The sequence below is a fragment of the Oncorhynchus keta genome, chromosome 1 (genome assembly GCF_023373465.1).
Source record: "Oncorhynchus keta strain PuntledgeMale-10-30-2019 chromosome 1, Oket_V2, whole genome shotgun sequence".
Classification (NCBI taxonomy): Eukaryota; Metazoa; Chordata; class Actinopteri; order Salmoniformes; family Salmonidae; genus Oncorhynchus; species Oncorhynchus keta.
The window spans coordinates 7,156,759-7,177,401 of NC_068421.1; the positions used below are offsets into that span (position 1 = coordinate 7,156,759).

At 41.7% G+C, this 20,643-nt stretch overlaps 1 protein-coding gene across 3 annotated transcripts in view; it reads left to right on the forward strand.

The window, feature by feature from the left end:
- Positions 1-20,643, forward strand: part of arrb1 (arrestin, beta 1) — a 94,474-nt gene that overhangs the window by 50,246 nt on the left and 23,585 nt on the right. For all 3 annotated transcript variants that reach the window (XM_052476880.1, XM_052476942.1, XM_052476911.1), the window contains exons 9-10: positions 12,556-12,640; positions 12,964-13,036. In XM_052476880.1, coding sequence (XP_052332840.1) covers positions 12,556-12,640; positions 12,964-13,036 — 158 coding nt within the window. The remainder of the gene's footprint in view (positions 1-12,555; positions 12,641-12,963; positions 13,037-20,643) is intronic.

Below are 20,643 nucleotides of genomic sequence, written 5' to 3' on the forward strand. Positions count from 1 at the left end.
GTTGGTAGAGCATGGCGCTTGTAACGCCAGGGTAGTGGGTTCGATTCCCGGGACCACCCATACGTAGAATGTATGCACACATGACTGTAAGTCGCTTTGGATAAAAGCGTCTGCTAAATGGCATATATTATTATTATATTATGGATCCCCATTAGTTCCTGCCAAGGCAGCAGCTACTCTCCCTGGGGTTTATTATGGATCCCCATTAGTTCCTGCCAAGGCAGCAGCTACTCTTCCTGGGGTTTATTATGGATCCCCATTAGTTCCTGCCAAGGCAGCAGCTACTCTTCCTGGGGTTTATTATGGAACCCCATTAGTTCCTGCCAAGGCAGCAGCTACTGTTCCTGGGGTTTATTATGGACGCTCGTTAGTTCTTGCCAAGGCAGCAGCTACTCTTCCTGGGGTTTATTATGGATCCCCATTAGTTCCTGCCAAGGCAGCAGCTACTCTCCCTGGGGTTTATTATGGATCCCCATTAGTTCCTGTCAAGGCAGCAGCTACTGTTCCTGGGGTTTATTATGGACGCTCGTTAGTTCCGTCCAAGGCAGCAGCTACTCTTCCTGGGGTTTATTATGGATCCCCATTAGTTCCTGCCAAGGCAGCAGCTATTCTCCCTGGGGTTTATTATGGATCCCCATTAGTTCCTGCCAAGGCAGCAGCTACTCTTCCTGGGGTTTATTATGGATCCCCATTAGTTCCTGCCAAGGCAGCAGCTACTCTTCCTGGGGTTTATTATGGATCCCCATTAGTTCCTGCCAAGGCAGCAGCTACTCTTCCTGGGGTTTATTATGGATCCCTGTTAGTTCCTGCCAAGGCAGCAGCTACTCTCCCTGGGGTTTATTATGGATCCCCATTAGTTCCTGCCAAGGCAGCAGCTACTCTTCCTGGGGTTTATTATGGATCCCCATTAGTTCCTGCCGAGGCAGCAGCTATTCTTCCTGGGGTTTATTATGGATCCCTGTTAGTTCCTGCCAAGGCAGCAGCTACTCTTCCTGGGGTTTATTAGGGATCCCCGTTAGTTCCTGCCAAGGCAGCAGCTACTCTTCCTGGGGTTTATTATGGATCCCCATTAGTTCCTGCCGAGGCAGCAGCTATTCTTCCTGGGGTTTATTATGGATCCCTGTTAGTTCCTGCCAAGGCAGCAGCTACTCTTCCTGGGGTTTATTATGGATCCCTGTTAGTTCCTGCCAAGGCAGCAGCTACTCTTCCTGGGGTTTATTATGGATCTACATTAGTTCCTGCCAAGGCAGCAGCTACTCTTCCTGGGGTTTATTATGGACGCTCGTTAGTTCCTGCCAAGGCAGCAGCTACTCTCCCTGGGGTTTATTATGGATCCACATTAGCTGCAAGGCAACAGCTACTCTTCCTGGGGTTTATTATGGATCCCCATTAGTTCCTGCCAAGGCAGCAGCTACTCTTCCTGGGGTTTATTATGGATCCCCATTAGTTCCTGCCATGGCAGCAGCTACTCTTCCTGGGGTCTGGCAAAATTTAGGCAGTTCTACATTTTAAAAACATTACAATACATTCATAACAGATTTGACAACACATTAAGTGTGTGCCCTCAGGCCCTTACTTCACAACCACACATCCACAACACAAAGTCCATGTGTACATGTGTGTATAGTACGTATGTTATTGTGTGTATATGCATGTGTCTGTGCCAATGTTTGTGTTGCTTCACAGTCCCCGCTGTTACATAAGGTTTATGTTTACCTGTTAATTTAAATCTGATTCTACTGCTGCATCAGTTCCCTGATGTGGAATAGAGTTCCATGTAGTCATGGCTCTCACAAATACAAGTAGTGATGAAGTCAATCTCTCCTCCTTTAGAGCCAGGAGAGATTGACATTCATATTATTAAGGTTAGTTCTCTGTGTACATCCAAGTCCCTCTGTGGCACCTGACCACACGACTTAACAGTAGTCCAGCTGCGACAAAACTAGAGCCTGTAGGACCTGCCATATTGATCGTGCTGTTAAGAAGGTCGAGCAGCTCTTTATTATGGACAGACTTCTCCCCATCTTAGTTACTGTTGTATCAATATGTTTTAACCATGACAGTTTACAATCCCAGGTTACTCCAAGCAGTTTGGTCTCCTCAACTTGCTCAATTTCCACATAATTTATTACAAGATTTAGTTGAGGTTTAGGGTTTAGTGAAGGATTTGTCCCAAATTCAATGCTTTTCCTTTAAATGTTTTATTTATTTAGGACTAACTTATTCCTTGCCACCCATTCTACAACTAACCGCAGCCCTTTGTGATGTGTTGCGGTCATTTCAGTCGCTGTAATAGCTGACGTGTATAGTGTTGAGTCAAGCGCATACATAGAAACTCTGGCTTTACTCAAAGTCAGTGGCATGTCATTAGTACACATTTTAAAATGCAAGGGGCCTAGAGAGCTACCCTGGGGAATTCCTGATTATATGTGATAGGCTTCCATTAAAGAACACTCTCTGTGTTCTGTTAGACAGGTAACTCTTTATCCACATTGTAGCAGGGGGTGTAAAGGAATAACACATACATTTTTCCAGCAGCAGACTATGTTCGACAATATCAAAAGCCCCACTGAAGTCTAACAGAACAGCCTCCACAATCTTTTTATCAATTTCTCTCAGCCAATCATTAGTCACTGTGTGAGTGTTGTGCTTGTTAAATTTCCTTCCCTATAACTGTGCTGGAAGTCTGTTTGTCAATTTGTTTACTGTGTGAAATAACATTGTTTCTGGTCAAAACACAATTTTTCCCAAAACTTTCCAAAGGGTTGGTAACAGGCTGTTTGGTCGGCTGTTTGAGCCAGTAAAGGGGACTTTACTATTCTTAGGTAGCGGAATGACTTTAGCTTCCCTCCAGGCCTGAGGGCACACACTTTCTAGTAGGCTTAAGTTGAAGATATGGCAAATAGGAGTGGCAATATCGTCCCCTATTATCCTCAGTAATTCTCCATCCAAGTTGTCAGAACCCCGGTGGCTTGTCATTGTTGATAGACAACAATCATTTTTTGCACCTCTTCCACACTCACTTTACGGAATTCAGAATTACAACGCTCGTCTTTCCGTATGTGTGTAGTGTGTAGTGTCAGCGTTTGTTGCTGGCATGTCATGTCTAAATTTGCTAATCTTGACAATTTGCTAAATCATTAAAAGTAGTTCACAATATCAGTGGGTTTTGTGAAGAACGAGCCATCTGATTCAATGAATGATGGGAGCTGAGTTGGCCCTTTTTTCACAGCATTTCATTGAAGGTGCTCCAAAGCTTTTTACTTTGTCATTTTTTTTTTTCATAGTGAAATTTCTTCTTCTTTTTATTCAGTTTAGTGACATGATTTCAATCGGTTGTGCTGCCAGACTTATTTGCCATTCCTTTTGCCTCATCCCTCTCAACCATACAATTTTTACATTTTTATATGTTAAGCCACATTACTCTACATTACCCTTCACTGCAGTACATTATACTACGACAATCCACAATAATCTACATTACCCAACATTGCTCCACATTATACTACATTAATCCACATTACTCTACATTATACTACATTGCTCTACATTATACTATGTTAATTTACATTACTCTACATTATACTACATTACTCTACATTATACAACATTACAGTACATTATACTGCATCACTCTACATTATTATACAACGTTAATCCATATTATACTACATTACTCTACATTATACTACATTACTCTACATTATACTACATTACTCTACATTACATATTCCTAAACTCCCTTCGGGGGTAAAATAAAAATGTAATTCACTTTTTTTTTTATGTGTAGAGCGAAATAACAACACAATGTCAAATACAGGTTATTAATGAACAATCACATTAACTGTTATGTATAGCTGCTGCTATCATTATACTACCACTATGACCTCATACTGCTACTACCACTATGACATCATACTGCTGCTACCACTTACATCATACTGCTACTACCACTAGGACATCATACTGCTGCTACCACTATGACATCATACTGCTACTACCACTATGACATATACTCTACTACCACTAGGACCTCATACTGCTACTACCACTAGGACCTCATACTGCTAACTATGACATCATAACTACCACTAGGACCTCATACTGCTACTACCAGCTCTACTGGTAGTACTGCTACTACCACTAGGATATCATACTGCTACTATCACTAGGATATCATACTGCTACTACTACTAGGACCTCATACTGCTACTACCACTAGGATATCATACTGCTACTACCACTAGGACATCATACTGCTACTACCACTAGTCAAACTGCTACTACCACTAGACATCATACTTCTACTACTACTAGGACATCATACTGCTACTACTACTAGGACATAATACTGCTACTACCACGAGGACATCATACTGCTACTACCACTAGGACATCATACTGCTACTACTACTAGGACATAACTGCTACTACTACTAGGACATCATACTGCTACTACCACTAGGACATCATACTGCTACTACCACTAGGACATCATACTGCTACTACCACTAGGACATCATACTACTACCACTAGGACATCATACTGCTACTACTACTAGGACATCATACTGCTACTACCACTAGGACATCATACTGCTACTACTACTAGGACATCATACTGCTACCACTAGGACATAATACTGCTACTACCACTAGGGACATCATACTGCTACTACCACTAGGACATCATACTGCTACTACCACTAGGACATCATACTGCTACTACTACTAGGACATCATACTGCTACTACTACTAGGACATCATACTGCTACTACCACTAGGACATCATACTGCTACTACCACTAGGACATCATACTGCTACTACTACTAGGACATAATACTGCTACTACTACATAATACTGCTACTACCACTAGGACATCATACTGCTACTACTAGTAGGACATCATACTGCTACTACTACTAGGACATCATACTGCTACTACTACTAGGACATCATACTGCTACTACTACTAGGACATCATACTGCTACTACTACTAGGACATCATACTGCTACTACCAGTAGGACATCATACTGCTACTACTAGTAGGACATCATACTGCTACTACTACTAGGACATCATACTGCTACTACCAGCAGGACATTATACTGCTACTACTAGTAGGACATCATACTGCTACTACTACTAGGACATCATACTGCTACTACCAGCAGGACATTATACTGCTACTACTAGTAGGACATCATACTGCTACTACTACTAGGACATCATACTGCTACTACCAGCAGGACATTATACTGCTACTACTACTAGGACATCATACTGCTACTACTACTAGGACATCATACTGCTACTACTACTAGGACATCATACTTCTACTACTACTAGGACATCATACTGCTACTACCACTAGGACATCATACTGCTACTACCACTCATCATACTGCTACTACCACTAGGACATCATACTGCTACTACTACTAGGACATCATACTGCTACTACTACCACTAGACATCATACTGCTACTACCACTAGCACATCATACTGCTACTACTACTAGGACATCATACTGCTACTACTACCACTAGGACATCATACTGCTATTACCACTAGGACATCATACTGCTACTACCACTAGGACATCATACTGCTACTACCACTAGGACCTCATACTGCTACTACCACTAGGACATCATACTGCTACTACCACTAGGACCTCATACTGCTACTACCACTAGGACATCATACTGCTACTACCACTAGGACATCATACTGCTACTACCACTAGGACATCATACTGCTACTACCACTAGGACATCATACTGCTACTACCACTAGGACATCATACTGCTACTACCACTAGGACATCATACTGCTACTACCACTAGGACCTCATACTGCTACTACCACTAGGACATCATACTGCTACTACCACTATGACATCATACTGCTACTACCACTAGGACATCATACTGCTACTACCACTAGGACATCATACTGCTACTACCACTAGGACATCATACTGCTACTACCACTAGGACATCATACTGCTACTACCACTAGGACATCATACTGCTACTACCACTATGACATCATACTGCTACTACCACTAGGACATCATACTGCTACTACCACTAGGACATCATACTGCTACTACCACTAGGACATCATACTGCTACTACCACTAGGACATCATACTGCTACTACCACTAGGACATCATACTGCTACTACCACTAGGACATCATACTGCTACTACCACTATGACATCATACTGCTACTACCACTAGGACATCATACTGCTACTACCACTAGGACATCATACTGCTACTACCACTATGACATCATACTGCTACTACCACTAGGACATCATACTGCTACTACCACTAGGACATCATACTGCTACTACCACTAGACATCATACTGCTACTACCACTAGGACATCATACTGCTACTACCACTATGACATCATACTGCTACTACCACTAGGACATCATACTGCTACTACCACTAGGACATCATACTGCTACTACCACTATGACATCATACTGCTACTACCACTAGGACATCATACTGCTACTACCACTAGGACATCATACTGCTACTACCACTAGGACATCATACTGCTACTACCACTAGGACATCATACTGCATACCTGCTCTACTGGTAGTCCTGCTACTACCACGAGGACATCATACTGCTACTACCACTATGACATCATACTGCTACTACCACTAGGACATCATACTGCTACTACCACTATACTGCTACTACCACTAGGACATCATACTGCTACTACCACTAGGACATCACATCATACTCATACTGCTACTACCACTAGGACATCATACTGCTACTACCACTAGGACATCATCACTACCACTGCATCATACTACCACTAGGACATCATACTGCTACTACCACTAGGACATCATACTGCTACTACCACTAGGACATCATACTGCTACTACCACTAGGACATCATACTGCTACTACCACTAGGACATCATACTGCTACTACCACTAGGACATCATACTGCTACTACCACTAGGACATCATACTGCTACTACCACTAGGACATCATACTGCTACTACCACTAGGACATCATACTGCTACTACCACTAGGACATCATACTGCTACTACCACTAGGACATCATACTGCTACTACCACTAGGACATCATACTGCTACTACCACTGGACATCATACTGCTACTACCACTAGGACATCATACTGCTACTACCACTAGGACATCATACTGCTACTACCACTAGGACATCATACTGCTACTACCACTAGGCACCACCTCATACTGCTACTACCACTAGGACATCATACTGCTACTACCACTAGGACATCATACTGCTACTACCACTAGGACATCATACTGCTACTACCACTAGGACATCATACTGCTACTACCACTAGACATCATACTGCTACTACCACTAGGACATCATACTGCTACTACCACTAGGACATCATACTGCTACTACCACTATGACATCATACTGCTACTACCACTAGGACATCATACTGCTACTACCACTAGGACATCATACTGCTACTACCACTAGGACATCACTACCTGCTCTACTACCACTACCACTATGACATCATACTGCTACTACCACTAGGACATCATACTGCTACTACCACTAGGACATCATACTGCTACTACCACTGCATCATACTACCCACTAGGACATCATACTGCTACTACCACTAGGACATCATACTGCTACTACCACGAGGACATCATACTGCTACTACCACGAGGACATCATACTGCTACTACCACTATGACATCATACTGCTACTACCACTAGGACATCATACTGCTACTACCACTAGGACATCATACTGCTACTACCACTAGGACATCATACTGCTACTACCACTAGGACATCATACTGCTACTACCACTAGGACATCATACTGCTACTACCACTAGGACATCATACTGCTACTACCACTAGGACATCATACTGCTACTACCACTAGGACCTCATACTGCTACTACCACTATGACATCATACTGCTACTACCACTAGGATATCATACTGCTACTACCACTAGGACATCATACTGCTACTACCACTAGGACCTCATACTGCTACTACCACGAGGACATCATACTGCTACTACCACGAGGACATCATACTGCTACTACCAGCCGTACGACACAAGTTGTTCTGCTTCCACCAGCACAGCCAATTGTTGCATCAGTAATTCCAAGTTTGTTGTTAGCCTAGCTAGCATGGACACCGACAGTTGTGAATCTGATGCAGCCGAAGAGCTACTGCCCCCTTACCCATGAAAGCACTGAACAACAGACAGGGACAATGGACCATCGAAGAGGCACAAATATGATGAGAACTACATTGATTTGAGGTTAACATACATTAGGAGTAGTGCCTTTCCTCAGCCACAGTGTGTTATATGTGCAAAAGTACTAATCTCACAACTCGATGAAACAGACATTTATAACAAAATATGCCAATTTCAAAAATAAGCCACGGGAGTTTTTTGAGCGAGAATTAAGACGACTTTCGAGTAGTAAGACATGTATAAAAGCTACAGATACCATTAATAAGAAGGGCCTCGACGCATCTTATATGGTGAGCTACCGATTGGCTAGGACAGACAAGCCCCATACTGTTGTAGAGGACTGGCTGGGACAGGCAAGCCCCATACTATTGTAGAGGACTGGCTAGGACAGGCAAGCCCCATACTGTTGTAGAGGACTGGCTAGGTCAGGCAAGCCCCATACTGTTGTAGAGGACTGGCTAGGTCAGGCAAGCCCCATACTGTTGTAGAGGACTGGCTAGGACAGGCAAGCCCCATACTGTTGTAGAGGACTGGCTAGGTCAGGCAAGCCCCATACTGTTGTAGAGGACTGGCTAGGACAGGCAAGCCCCATACTGTTGTAGAGGACTGGCTGGGACAGGCAAGCCCCATACTATTGTAGAGGACTGGCTAGGACAGACAAGCCCCATACTGTTGTAGAGGACTGGCTGGGACAGGCAAGCCCCATACTATTGTAGAGGACTGGCTAGGACAGGCAAGCCCCATACTATTGTAGAGGACTGGCTAGGACAGGCAAGCCCCATACTATTGTGAGGACTGGCTAGGTCAGACAAGCCCCATACTATTGTAGAGGACTGGCTAGGACAGGCAAGCCCCATACTATTGTAGAGGACTGGCTAGGACAGACAAGCCCCATACTATTGTAGAGGACTGGCTAGGACAGACAAGCCCCATACTATTGTAGAGGACTGGCTAGGACAGACAAGCCCCATACTATTGTAGAGGACTGGCTAGGTCAGGCAAGCCCCATACTGTTGTAGAGGACTGGCTAGGTCAGGCAAGCCCCATACTATTGTAGAGGACTGGCTAGGTCAGGCAAGCCCCATACTATTGTAGAGGACTGGCTAGGACAGGCAAGCCCCATACTATCGTAGAGGACTGGCTAGGACAGGCAAGCCCCATACTGTTGTAGAGGACTGGCTAGGTCAGACAAGCCCCATACTGTTGTAGAGGACTGGCTAGGTCAGGCAAGCCCCATACTATTGTAGAGGACTGGCTAGGACAGACAAACCCATACTATTGTAGAGGACTGGCTAGGACAGGCAAGCCCCATACTATCGTAGAGGACTGGCTAGGACAGGCAAGCCCCATACTATTGTGGAGGACTGGCTTGGACAGACAAGCCCCATACTATTGTAGATGACTGGCTAGGACAGACAAGCCCCATACTATTGTGGAGGACTGGCTAGGACAGACAAGCCCCATACTATTGTGGAGGACTGGCTAGGACAGGCAAGCCCCATACTATCGTAGAGGACTGGCTAGGACAGGCAAGCCCCATACTATTGTGGAGGACTGGCTAGGACAGACAAGCCCCATACTATTGTGGAGGACTGGCTAGGACAGACAAGCCCCATACTATTGTGGAGGACTGGCTAGGACAGACAAGCCCCATACTATTGTAGAGGACTGGCTAGGCAAGCAGACAAGCCTGGCCAGACTATTATTGTGGAAGACTGGCTAGGACAGACAAGCCCCATACTATTGTGAAAGACTGGCTAGGACAGACAAGCCCCATACTATTGTGAAAGACTGGCTAGGACAGACAAGCCCCATACTATTTTGTAAGAACTTAATTCTTCCTGCTGCCGGGGAAAAGGCGGGAAAAAACTATTGATGATGACTTTAAACCGTCTCTCGCCCATACCCGGGCGACTGGGACCCTCTGCATCTGGGTGATGTTTTTCCTCACCTGAATGATCTGAATCTAGGATGACAAGGGAATCACTCCACTCAAGCTATATTCACCGATTGAAACGCTATTTGGGACAAAACTGAGGCTAGTGATTACATCCGTTGGAGCTATCCCTTCTCTGTCTGCATTAATATGGCAAGATGAAACACATACCAGGTCTTCTATGTCTGCATGGGGATGGGAATGGGGATGGACAACACACAGGTCTTCTGGGAATGTCTGGGATGGGGATAATGGGAATGGGAATGGGGAAATGGGGACATGGGAATCTTCTGGGAATGGGGATCTGGGGATTAACAATGGGGACAACAACAATGGGGATGGGGATGGGAATGGGGATGGGAATGTCTGGGGATGGGATGGGAATGGGAATGGGGGAATGGGAATGGGGATGGGGGGGATGGTCTGGGAATGGGGAATGGGAATGGGAATGGGACAAGGGAATGGGGATGGGGATGGGAATGGGAATGGGAATGGGACAATGGGAATGGGAATGGGGATGGGGATGGGAATGGTCTGCATGGGGATGGGGATGGGAATGGGAATGGGAATGGGGGACAAATGGGAATGGGAATGGGAATGGGAATGGGGATGGGAATATGTGACAATGGTTAACTTTGTTAAATCAAAGGCCCCTGACAACATGACAGTCTTCTCTGTCTGCATGTTTTTTCTAACCTGAATGACTGAATCACACAGGTCTTCTCTGTCTATATTCATTAACAAGGACAAAATTGAGGCTATGATTAAGAAGTTGGAGCTCTTCTCCGTCTGCATTAACAAGGACAACACACAGCTCTTCTCCGTCTGCATTAACAAGGACAACACACAGCTCTTCTCCGTCTGCATTAACAAGGACAACACACAGCTCTTCTCCGTCTGCATTAACAAGGACAACACACAGCTCTTCTCCGTCTGCATTAACAAGGACAACACACAGCTCTTCTCCGTCTGCATTAACAAGGACAACACACAGCTCTTCTCTGTCTGCATTAACAAGGACAACACACAGCTCTTCTCTGTCTGCATTAACAAGGACAACACACAGCTCTTCTCTGTCTGCATTAACAAGGACAACACACAGCTCTTCTCTGTCTGCATTAACAAGGACAACACACAGGTCTTTCCATCATTGTATGATTTTTTTGTGTGTAAATGAACTCAAGCTTACGGACAATGTCAAATGTGATATAGTGAAGCACCTGAGTGAGTTGGGTGCCAATTACGCAGATACTTAACCAAAATTGATGACACAAACAATTGGATTCGTTATCTCTTTCATGCCCTGAAATAGTTATGTGCATCCTTTAAAGCACACCCTTCTCATTAACCTGTTGTGAGATATTCACCTTTTCTGATGAACAAATAAGGTTTTATATGTAAGATAGTTAAATAAAGAGCAAAATGATTGATTATTATAATATTATTATTTGTGCCCTGGTCCTATAAAAGCTCTTTGTCACTTCCCACGAGCCGTGTTGTGACAAAAAAACTCACACTCATTCTTATGTTTAATAAATGTATCGTATAGTGTGTGTGTGGATTTTTCTCAGGTTTTCGTCCTGCAATATCGGTTCTGTTATACTCACAGACAATATTTTTACAGTTTTGGAAACTTTAGAGTGTTTTCTATCCTAAGCTGTCAATTATATGCATATTCTAGCATCTGGTCCTGAGAAAATATCCCGTTTACTACGGGAACGTTATTTTTCCAAAAATGAAAATACTGCCCCCATTATTTGACATTACCCTACATTTTATTACATTACTCTACATTATGCCAAATTACTCTACATTATACTACATTACTCTACATTATACTACATCATACTATATTATACCACATTACTCTACATTGTACTACATTACTCCATGTTATCCTACATTACTCCACATCATACTACAATACTCCCCATCATATTACATTATACTACATTACTCTGCTTCATACTACATTATAATACATTACTCTACATTATAACACATTACTCTACATTATACTACATTACTCTACATCGTACCGCATAATACTACATTACTCTACATTATACTACATTACTCTACATTGCATTGCATTACTCTACATCATACTACATTATACTACATTACTCTACATTTTACTACATTTCTCTACATCATACTACATTATACTACATTACCTTCCATTATACTACATTATACTACATTACTCTCCAATATACAGTGTTAATCCACATTACATTACTAGGTCTACTGTTTTTCTGGGGGGAGGAGGGTGTTTGTTTGGGGGGTACAGTAATATATTTTGCATCTTTCCTTCCAGATCTACTACCACGGGGAGCCTATCAGTGTCAATGTTCACGTCACAAACAACACCAACAAGACGGTGAAGAAGATGAAGATTTCAGGTGACAGCAACATACACTTCAGTATCAAATTACTGGTAGTCCTGTGTGTTTCTTTCAGAAACGTGGATACGTTCTACAGATGTAGGATCTTTGACCTATATTGTCACGGCAACACAAAAAATATCCTGCAGCAACAGGATTTTAAAGTTTAGTCCATAATGTTACTTGGACGGTGGTTAACGTTATTAGCAGGCCAAAAGTGCAATACTGTTAATGTATGTTTTCAGTGAATTCATGAAGCTCATCTAAGGAATATTCTCAGCAACAAAAGAGTGATCAAATTAAGATACTACATCTGTAACGATTGTAATTTCTATTCACAGTGCGTCAGTATGCTGACATCTGTCTATTCAACACAGCACAATACAGATGCCCGGTCGCAACAGAGGAGACAGAGTACGTTTCTTTGCCTTTTTTACAACACAGAAATCTGACATGTAGGCCAGTCCAGTCTTCAATAACTAATCTGACATGTAGGCCAGTCCTGTCTTCACTAACTAATCTGACATGTAGGCCAGTCCAGTCTTCAATAACTAATCTGACATGTAGACCAGTCCTGTCTTCAATAACTAATCTGACATGTAGACCAGTCCTGTCTTCAATAACTAATCTGACATGTAGGCCAGTCCTGTCTTCAATAACTAATCTGACATGTAGACCAGTCCTGTCTTCAATAACTAATCTGACATGTAGGCCAGTCCAGTCTTCAATAACTAATCTGACATGTAGGCCAGTCCTGTCTTCAATAACTAATCAATAACTAATCTGACATGTAGACCAGTCCAGTCTTCAATAACTAATCTGACATGTAGGCCAGTCCTGTCTTCAATAACTAATCTGACATGTAGGCCAGTCCTGTCTTCAATAACTAATCAATAACTAATCTGACATGTAGGCCAGTCCAGTCTTCAATAACTAATCTGACATGTAGGCCAGTCCTGTCTTCAATAACTAATCAATAACTAATCTGACATGTAGACCAGTCCAGTCTTCAATAACTAATCAATAACTAATCTGACATGTAGGCCAGTCCAGTCTTCAATAACTAATCTGACATGTAGGCCAGTCCTGTCTTCAATAACTAATCAATAACTAATCTGACATGTAGACCAGTCCAGTCTTCAATAACTAATCTGACATGTAGACCAGTCCTGTCTTCAATAACTAATCTGACATGTAGGCCAGTCCTGTCTTCAATAACTAATCTGACATGTAGGCCAGTCCAGTCTTCAATAACTAATCAATAACTAATCTGACATGTAGACCAGTCCAGTCTTCAATAACTAATCTGACATGTAGACCAGTCCAGTCTTCAATAACTAATCTGACATGTAGGCCAGTCCTGTCTTCAATAACTAATCTGACATGTAGGCCAGTCCAGTCTTCAATAACTAATCTGACATGTAGGCCAGTCCAGTCTTCAATAACTAATCTGACATGTAGACCAGTCCAGTCTTCAATAACTAATCTGACATGTAGGCCAGTCCAGTCTTCAATAACTAATCTGACATGTAGACCAGTCCTGTCTTCAATAACTAATCTGACATGTAGACCAGTCCAGTCTTCAATAACTAATCTGACATGTAGACCAGTCCAGTCTTCAATAACTAATCTGACATGTAGACCAGTCCTGTCTTCAATAACTAATCAATAACTAATCTGACATGTAGACCAGTCCAGTCTTCAATAACTAATCTGACATGTAGACCAGTCCAGTCTTCAATAACTAATCTGACATGTAGGCCAGTCCAGTCTTCAATAACTAATCAATAACTAATCTGACATGTAGGCCAGTCCAGTCTTCAATAACTAATCTGACATGTAGACCAGTCCAGTCTTCAATAACTAATCTGACATGTAGGCCAGTCCAGTCTTCAATAACTAATCTGACATGTAGACCAGTCCAGTCTTCAATAACTAATCTGACATGTAGACCAGTCCTGTCTTCAATAACTAATCTGACATGTAGGCCAGTCCAGTCTTCAATAACTAATCTGACATGTAGGCCAGTCCTGTCTTCAATAACTAATCTGACATGTAGACCAGTCCAGTCTTCAATAACTAATCTGACATGTAGACCAGTCCAGTCTTCAATAACTAATCTGACATGTAGACCAGTCCTGTCTTCAATAACTAATCTGACATGTAGACCAGTCCTGTCTTCAATAACTAATCTGACATGTAGGCCAGTCCTGTCTTCAATAACTAATCTGACATGTAGACCAGTCCAGTCTTCAATAACTAATCTGACATGTAGACCAGTCCAGTCTTCAATAACTAATCTGACATGTAGGCCAGTCCAGTCTTCAATAACTAATCTGACATGTAGGCCAGTCCTGTCTTCAATAACTAATCAATAACTAATCTGACATGTAGACCAGTCCAGTCTTCAATAACTAATCTGACATGTAGACCAGTCCAGTCTTCAATAACTAATCTGACATGTAGGCCAGTCCTGTCTTCAATAACTAATCTGACATGTAGGCCAGTCCAGTCTTCAATAACTAATCTGACATGTAGACCAGTCCAGTCTTCAATAACTAATCTGACATGTAGACCAGTCCAGTCTTCAATAACTAATCTGACATGTAGGCCAGTCCAGTCTTCAATAACTAATCTGACATGTAGACCAGTCCTGTCTTCAATAACTAATCTGACATGTAGACCAGTCCAGTCTTCAATAACTAATCTGACATGTAGGCCAGTCCTGTCTTCAATAACTAATCTGACATGTAGACCAGTCCTGTCTTCAATAACTAATCAATAACTAATCTGACATGTAGGCCAGTCCAGTCTTCAATAACTAATCTGACATGACATGTCTTCAATAACTAATCTGACCAGTCCAGTCTTCAATAACTAATCACTAATCTGACATGTAGGCCAGTCCAGTCTTCAATAACTAATCTGACATGTAGACCAGTCCAGTCTTCAATAACTAATCTGACATGTAGGCCAGTCCAGTCTTCAATAACTAATCTGACATGTAGGCCAGTCCAGTCTTCAATAACTAATCTGACATGTAGACCAGTCCAGTCTTCAATAACTAATCTGACATGTAGACCAGTCCTGTCTTCAATAACTAATCTGACATGTAGGCCAGTCCTGTCTTCAATAACTAATCTGACATGTAGACCAGTCCAGTCTTCAATAACTAATCTGACATGTAGACCAGTCCAGTCTTCAATAACTAATCTGACATGTAGACCAGTCCTGTCTTCAATAACTAATCTGACATGTAGACCAGTCCAGTCTTCAATAACTAATCTGACATGTAGACCAGTCCAGTCTTCAATAACTAATCTGACATGTAGACCAGTCCAGTCTTCAATAACTAATCTGACATGTAGACCAGTCCTGTCTTCAATAACTAATAACTGACATGTAGACCAGTCCAGTCTTCAATAACTAATCTGACATGTAGGCCAGTCCTGTCTTCAATAACTAATCTGACATGTAGACCAGTCCAGTCTTCAATAACTAATCTGACATGTAGACCAGTCCAGTCTTCAATAACTAATCTGACATGTAGGCCAGTCCAGTCTTCAATAACTAATCTGACATGTAGGCCAGTCCTGTCTTCAATAACTAATCAATAACTAATCTGACATGTAGACCAGTCCAGTCCAGTCTTCAATAACTAATCTGACATGTAGACCAGTCCTGTCTTCAATAACTAATCAATAACTAATCTGATGTAGACCAGTCCTGTCTTCAATAACTAATCTGACATGTAGACCAGTCCTGTCTTCAATAACTAATCTGACATGTAGACCAGTCCTGTCTTCAATAACTAATCTGACATGTAGACCAGTCCAGTCTTCAATAACTAATCTGACATGTAGACCAGTCCAGTCTTCAATAACTAATCAATGACATGTAGACCAGTCCAGTCTTCAATAACTAATCTGACATGTAGGCCAGTCCTGTCTTCAATAACTAATCATAACTAATCTGACATAATCTGACATGTAGACCAGTCCTGTCTTCAATAACTAATCTGACATGTAGACCAGTCCAGTCTTCAATAACTAATCTGACATGTAGACCAGTCCTGTCTTCAATAACTAATCAATAACTAATCTGACATGTAGACCAGTCCAGTCTTCAATAACTAATCTGACATGTAGGCCAGTCCTGTCTTCAATAACTAATCAATAACTAATCTGACATGTAGGCCAGTCCAGTCTTCAATAACTAATCTGACATGTAGACCAGTCCTGTCTTCAATAACTAATCTGACATGTAGGCCAGTCCAGTCTTCAATAACTAATCTGACATGTAGGCCAGTCCTGTCTTCAATAACTAATCTGACATGTAGACCAGTCCTGTCTTCAATAACTAATCTGACATGTCCAGTCCTGTCTTCAATAACTAATCTGACATGTAGACCAGTCCTGTCTTCAATAACTAATCTGACATGTAGGCCAGTCCAGTCTTCCATAACTAATCAATAACTAATCTGACATGTAGACCAGTCCAGTCTTCAATAACTAATCTGACATGTAGACCAGTCCAGTCTTCAATAACTAATCTGACATGTTGACCAGTCCTGTCTTCACTAACTAATCTGACATGTAGACCAGTCCTGTCTTCACTAACTAATCTGACATGTAGGCCAGTCCTGTCTTCAATAACTAATCTGACTAGTCCTGTCTTCACCATGACATGTAGACCAGTCCAGTCTTCAATAACTAATCTGACATGTAGACCAGTCCAGTCTTCAATAACTAATCTGACATGTAGACCAGTCCAGTCTTCAATAACTAATCTGACATGTAGACCAGTCCAGTCTTCAATAACTAATCTGACATGTAGACCAGTCCTGTCTTCAATAACTAATCTGACATGTAGACCAGTCCAGTCTTCAATAACTAATCTGACATGTAGACCAGTCCTGTCTTCAATAACTAATCTGACATGTAGACCAGTCCTGTCTTCAATAACTAATCTGACATGTTGACCAGTCCTGTCTTCAATAACTAATCTGACATGTAGACCAGTCCTGTCTTCACTAACTAATCTGACATGTAGACCAGTCCTGTCTTCAATAACTAATCTGACATGTAGACCAGTCCAGTCTTCAATAACTAATCTGACATGTAGACCAGTCCAGTCTTCAATAACTAATCTGACATGTAGACCAGTCCTGTCTTCAATAACTAATCTGACATGTAGACCAGTCCTGTCTTCAATAACTAATCTGACATGTAGACCAGTCCTGTCTTCAATAACTAATCTGACATGTAGACCAGTCCAATAACTAATCTTCCAGTCTTCAATAACTAATCTGACATGTAGACCAGTCCTGTCTTCAATAACTAATCTGACATGTAGACCAGTCCTGTCTTCAATAACTAATCAATAATAACTAATCTGACATGTAGACCAGTCCAGTCTTCAATAACTAATCTGACATGTAGACCAGTCCAGTCTTCAATAACTAATCTGACATGTAGACCAGTCCTGTCTTCAATAACTAATCTGACATGTAGACCAGTCCTGTCTTCAATAACTAATCTGACATGTAGACCAGTCCTGTCTTCAATAACTAATCTGACATGTAGACCAGTCCAGTCTTCAATAACTAATCTGACATGTAGACCAGTCCTGTCTTCAATAACTAATCTGACATGTAGACCAGTCCAGTCTGTCTTCAATAACTAATCTGACATGTAGACCAGTCCTTCTTCAATAACTAATCAATAACTAATCTGACATGTAGACCAGTCCAGTCTTCAATAACTAATCTGACATGTAGACCAGTCCAGTCTTCAATAACTAATCTGACATGTAGACCAGTCCTGTCTTCACTAACTAATCTGACATGTAGACCAGTCCAGTCTTCAATAACTAATCTGACATGTAGGCCAGTCCAGTCTTCAATAACTAATCTGACATGTAGGCCAGTCCTGTCTTCAATAACTAATCTGACATGTAGACCAGTCCTGTCTTCAATAACTAATCTGACATGTAGACCAGTCCAGTCTTCAATAACTAATCTGACATGTAGACCAGTCCTGTCTTCAATAACTAATCTGACATGTAGACCAGTCCTGTCTTCAATAACTAATCTGACATGTAGACCAGTCCTGTCTTCAATAACTAATCTGACATGTAGGCCAGTCCAGTCTTCAATAACTAATCTGACATGTAGACCAGTCCTGTCTTCAATAACTAATCTGACATGTAGGCCAGTCCTGTCTTCAATAACTAATCTGACATGTAGGCCAGTCCAGTCTTCAATAACTAATCAATAACTAATCTGACATGTAGACCAGTCCAGTCTTCAATAACTAATCTGACATGTAGGCCAGTCCAGTCTTCAATAACTAATCTGACATGTAGACCAGTCCTGTCTTCAATAACTAATCTGACATGTAGACCAGTCCTGTCTTCAATAACTAATCTGACATGTAGGCCAGTCCTGTCTTCAATAACTAATCTGACATGTAGACCAGTCCTGTCTTCAATAACTAATCTGACATGTAGGCCAGTCCTGTCTTCAATAACTAATCTGACATGTAGACCAGTCCAGTCTTCAATAACTAATCTGACATGTAGACCAGTCCAGTCTTCAATAACTAATCAATAACTAATCTGACATGTAGGCCAGTCCAGTCTTCAATAACTAATCTGACATGTAGGCCAGTCCAGTCTTCAATAACTAATCTGACATGTAGACCAGTCCTGTCTTCAATAACTAATCTGACATGTAGGCCAGTCCAGTCTTCAATAACTAATCTGACATGTAGGCCAGTCCAGTCTTCAATAACTAATCTGACATGTAGGCCAGTCCTGTCTTCAATAACTAATCTGACATGTAGGCCAGTCCTGTCTTCAATAACTAATCTGACATGTAGGCCAGTCCAGTCTTCAATAACTAATCTGACATGTAGGCCAGTCCAGTCTTCAATAACTAATCTGACATGTAGGCCAGTCCAGTCTTCAATAACTAATCTGACATGTAGGCCAGTCCAGTCTTCAATAACTAATCTGACATGTAGGCCAGTCCAGTCTTCAATAACTAATCTGACATGTAGGCCAGTCCAGTCTTCAATAACTAATCTGACATGTAGGCCAGTCCAGTCTTCAATAACTAATCTGACATGTAGGCCAGTCCAGTCTTCAATAACTAATCTGACATGTAGGCCAGTCCAGTCTTCAATAACTAATCAATAACTAATCTGACATGTAGACCAGTCCATTCTTCAATAACTAATCTGACATGTAGACCAGTCCAGTCTTCAATAACTAATCAATAACTAATCTGACATGTAGGCCAGTCCAGTCTTCAATAACTAATCTGACATGTAGACCAGTCCTGTCTTCAATAACTAATCTGACATGTAGACCAGTCCAGTCTTCAATAACTAATCTGACATGTAGACCAGTCCAGTCTTCAATAACTAATCAATAACTAATCTGACATGTAGACCAGTCCAGTCTTCAATAACTAATCAATAACTAATCTGACATGTAGACCAGTCCAGTCTTCAATAACTAATCAATAACTAATCTGACATGTAGACCAGTCCAGTCTTCAATAACTAATCTGACATGTAGACCAGTCCAGTCTTCAATAACTAATCTGACATGTAGACCAGTCCAGTCTTCAATAACTAATCTGACATGTAGACCAGTCCAGTCTTCAATAACTAATCTGACATGTAGACCAGTCCAGTCTTCAATAACTAATCTGACATGTAGACCAGTCCAGTCTTCAATAACTAATCAATAACTAATCTGACATGTAGACCAGTCCAGTCTTCAATAACTAATCAATAACTAATCTGACATGTAGACCAGTCCAGTCTTCAATAACTAATCAATAACTAATCTGACATGTAGGCCAGTCCAGTCTTCAATAACTAATCTGACATGTAGACCAGTCCTGTCTTCAATAACTAATCTGACATGTAGGCCAGTCCTGTCTTCAATAACTAATCTGACATGTAGGCCAGTCCTGTCTTCAATAACTAATCAATAACTAATCTGACATG